The sequence below is a fragment of the Eimeria acervulina genome, genomic scaffold (genome assembly GCF_000499425.1).
Source record: "Eimeria acervulina Houghton genomic scaffold, Eah_scaff1785, whole genome shotgun sequence".
In the NCBI taxonomy this organism is placed as follows: Eukaryota; Apicomplexa; class Conoidasida; order Eucoccidiorida; family Eimeriidae; genus Eimeria; species Eimeria acervulina.
Window position 1 is genome coordinate 1 of NW_013548933.1, and position 4727 is coordinate 4727.

The window sequence follows — 4727 nt, forward strand, 5'->3', positions numbered from 1 at the left end:
AAACATATCACGATGATGTATATATATATATGTATACATATATATATATGCATACATATATATATATATATATATATACATATATACATGTACACACACACATGTATATATATATATATATATACGTATATGCATACATATTTATTGTATTTGTTTTCTGTTTGTGTATTTGTTTGTGTATTTGTTGTTTCTATTTAAACAAACGACAGAAAGTGCTGTGGAGGAGTAACGACGCTTCGTCAGCTTCGCATTTTCTTAGCACGAGTAAATTTATATTTGGAGGCCTCAAATATTTTCGTCTTAAGTTTGCTCCTTGCGGCACTCGGTCTTCAAAAAAAGGGTATTAAACTCTTACTGCTGCTGCTGCTGCTGCTGCTGCTGCTGCTGCTGAGGGTGCTGCTGAGGGTGCTGCTGAGGGTGCTGCTGAGGGTGCTGCTGAGGGTGCTGCTGCTGCTGCTGCTGCTGAGGGTGCTGCTGATGCTGCTGCTGCTGAGGGTGCTTCTGCTGCTGCTGCTGCTGAGGGTGCTGCTGCTGCTGAGGGTGCTGAGGCTTTTGCTGTATTATTACTATTTATTTATATATTTATATATAAATGGATATTACATATATTTATATATTCATATATTTATTGATATATTACTTTTTAGATTTATTTATCTCTTTATTTGTTTAATAAACAAATACATCTGATTTTTGTATTCATGTATTTATATATTTCTATATTTATTCCTATGCTTATTTATTTGTTTACTTATTAATAAATAGATATGTCTTATCTATCTATATATATATATATATATATATTTAATTGTTTGTTTATCAACAAACAGATATGTCTTATATATATATATATATACATATGTATTTGTTTGTTTGTTTATTAATTAACAGATATGTCTTATCTATATTCTATATATAATATAAACATATTATTTATATATTTATATTTATTTGTTTGTTTGTTTATTAATAAACAGATATGTCTTATCTATATTCTATATATAATATAAACATATTATTTATATATTTATGTTAATTTATTTGTTTGTTTGTTTATTAATAAACAGATATGTCTTATCTATATTCTATCTAATATATATATATATATATTTATATATTTATATTAATTTATTTGTTTGTTTGTTTATTAATAAACAGATATGTCTTATCTATATTCTATCTAATATATATATATATATTTATATATTTATATTTATTTATTTGTTTGTTTGTTTATTAATAATCAGATATGTCTCTCTTATGTTAGAACAGACGGAGAATTGGGGGTCGCTGAATTCTCCGATTATTCTCTCAGCTGGTGGGATGAAGAGGGGTCCGTTTATGTATAGAAGCCCTGAGTATTTTGAGGTAAATATTAATTAATTAATCAATTAATTAATTAAATTAATTATATTTAATTAATTATATTTATTTAATTTAATTAAATTAAATTAATTATGTAAATGTAGAGAATATCGCTTGAAGAGACGAGAAGATTTGTGGATGCGACAGCATTCACCATATGCATGCATACATATTGCTGCTGTTGATGCTGCTTTTGCTGCTGTTACTGCTGCTGCTCTTACTGCTCTTGCTGCAGCAGCAGCTGCTGCTGTTCTCTGCTGCTGTTTTCTGCTGCTGGTTCCTGCTGCTGCGGCTTTCTGCTGCTGCATTTGGTGTTGCTGCTGTTATTAATTACGTCATTGTATTTTATCTTTATTTATTGATTTAATTTAATTAATTTAATTAAATCTAATTTATTTGTTTTATTTTTAATCTCAGGCAGCAAATTCTCTTTGTCGTTTTGACGAATTGCAAGTCGAAGGCGACGCACTCAAAGTTGGCGTAGAAATCGCGCCAGGGTAAATTGAATAAAAAAATATATAAAAATAAATAAAATAAAATAAAATAAACGAAGAATAAAAGAAATAAAAAGGAAATAAAAAATATAAAATATATTAAAAGGAAATAAGTAATGAAACAAACAATAAAAATAAAAAGAAACATCGAACAAACAGCAGCAGCACTTAGATGAGAAACAAGCAGTGGCAGCAGCACAACACAAAACACCCAAACGGGAATGTATACTGCATGCAGCGTAAAGACTGCATGCAGCAGCAGCAGCAGCTGCAGCAGCAGCAGCAGCTAAAGCAGTAGCTGCAGCAGCTGAAGCAGCAGCAACAGCCGCTGCAGCTGCAGCAGCTGTTGGATTTTTTTGTTGAAGAACTGAAGGAAGAGGAGGCCGATGCCTCTCTTACTCTTTCTGTTATTATTACGGTGCATGCAAATAGAAGAGCAAAACAATAAATAAAACAAACCCTAAAAGCAAACGAAATAGCAAAATGGAAACAAAAATAAGCACAAACAAAGACATATAATATATATATATATATATGTATGTATATATACGCATGCATACATGTGAATGTATATACGTATATACATATATATATGTATATATATATATATATATATATCTATATAAAGCATGTATGTGTAGAGGGAGAAGAAATGCTTATAATGAATTAATATTATTAAGGCGAAGTTTTTTTATGAAGAAGAACTCGGTGCACTCTCTCTCGTTTGTTCTGTCTCCAGAATTATATTAATTTAAGTGAAGTTAAATTAATTTAATTAAATAGATTTAATTTAATTTAATTTAAATGAAGCAACTCCAAATATTTTTACTTCTTCTTCTTCGTCTTCCTCATTAGAAGAGACACTCCACGGTGGCCTTCCTAAACCCTAAACCCTAAACCCTCAGCGTCTGATTTCAATGCATTGCAGCGCATATATAATAACGATTTGGAGGCTGCAAAACCAAACAAATAATGATAAGCTGCCTAATAACAACAACTCCAGCACAAGAAACAGAGAAGGAGGAGGAGTGCAGCAGCTGAGTTTATTCCTTCGAGGCCCCTTTATGCAAACAACACAATGCTGCTGCAGCAGCTGCTGCAGCAGCTCAGCTGCTGCTGCTGCTGCAGCAGAAGCAGCAACAGCAGAAGGCCCGCAAGAGAAACGAGTTCAACAGAGTAAGCATAATATAACTCCTCGATTTCTCTGCGTCTTATCGGCGTATCTCGCTGCAGCTTCATCCTTTAAAGAGCGGTGGTCCACTGGTCACCCCACTGGACCATCAGTAGACCACTGGAGCGCTGCTGCTGTTATTTAGACTCAGTGCATGCAAAAGGAAAGCATGCACGGATGCAGCAGCAAGAGATATAGATATGCTGGAGTAGAAATTAATAATATTTGCATATGTATTGTCCTATATATATAAAGATGAATATATATATATATATATCTTATAGAATATATAATATATATAAATATATATATATATATAATGTAGCGGCAAACAAACTACACCAACAAGCAGCACCAGAAGGTGAATAGATGCAGCAAATATGATGAAGTTGAGTAAACGCAAACGTTTGCAAAAGTAAAAAACATTTTGTTGATTTTCCCTCTGTTGCTGCCGCATAAGTTATATATGCTTAGACAGCTGCTGCTGCTGCTGCTGCTGCCGCTGCTGCTACTGTTGCTGCGAGGCAATCTTAAGCAGCAGATCAAACAGCAACGAATTAAAAGAAAGAAATAAAGCAGAGATAAAAAACAAAGACTCATATGCATGCATTTACCCCTAAGTGGATTCAACTTCAACTCGCACATCTTCAGCATCACACTCAGTTTTTTTTTGTTTATTTGTTTCGTCTCTACCGCACAGATCTTTTGCTGTACGTACAGCTTCTACATTATTTTTATTAACATCTTCATTTGCATCTATCGAACTCTTATGTTTATTATTTATATTATCTCCCTTCGTTTGCTGCTCTTCTTCTCCTTTCTTCACTTGTGCATTATTTTTATTTGTCTCTGCAACAAAATCTTCTTTTGAATCTGTACAAGTCGAAGGCACCTCTTCATGAGGCTGGTCTTTCTCACCTTTCGCTTCGTCCTCTTCTCTTGCTGCTGCTGCAGATGCTGCTGCAGGTGCTGCTGCTGCAGGTGCTGCTGCTGCAGGTGCTGCTGCTGCTGCTGCTGCTGCTGCTGCTGTTGGTGGCGGTGCTGCTGCATCACGTTCTGCCGCTTTTTCCGGCTTCTCCTCAACAGACCTCCGCTGATGCGATCCCGATCCCGATCCCGATCCCTCTGGTTTGCCTTTGGTTTTGTCTGTGCCTCTGTTGAGGCGTCTCCTTTGCTGCTGCTGCTGCTGCCGCTGCAGCAGCAGCAGCTGCTCCTTCTCCCTTGTCCCTTCTTCAGGGATATCCATTACTAAAAACCCCTCAGAAGGAGGAGCAGCAGCAGCAAGGATTGCTGCAGCTGCTCTTGCTGCTGCATGCCGACGCGGCCTTCCGGACTCTGTAGGTGGAGGATCTCTAGCTGTCGTTTGCTGCTCGGCACCTTCATCTTTATTTGCTGCTGCAGCTGGTGTTGCTGCTGCTGTTTGTGCACTTGTGCGGTGGTGTGTTTTCTGTTGCTTGTTCGCCGCTGCTGATGTTTGCTGCTGCTCCTGCTGTTTTCCTGCTGCTCTATTAACGCTGGCCTTCCGACCCTCGAGGCGGGCGGGTGCAGCGCTAGCAGATGAAACCCGAGTTGCCTTCTGCTGCTGCTGCTGCTGCTTCTGCTGCTGTGGCTTCAATGAAGACGGTGAAGAGCGTTTCGGCGGCGATGCGCAGCGCCCCTTCCCAGCCTTGCTGGCAGCAGCAGCAGCAGCAGCAGCA

General features: G+C 37.1%; 1 protein-coding gene across 1 annotated transcript; it reads right to left on the reverse strand.

Moving 5' to 3' along the window:
- Positions 1-3646: 3646 nt before the first annotated feature.
- Positions 3647-4727, reverse strand: EAH_00063110 (hypothetical protein; the record flags this gene model as incomplete). Its single annotated transcript, XM_013393180.1, has 1 exon — positions 3647-4727. A coding segment is annotated over one exon (1081 nt), but the record flags the coding sequence as incomplete, so codon positions are not given.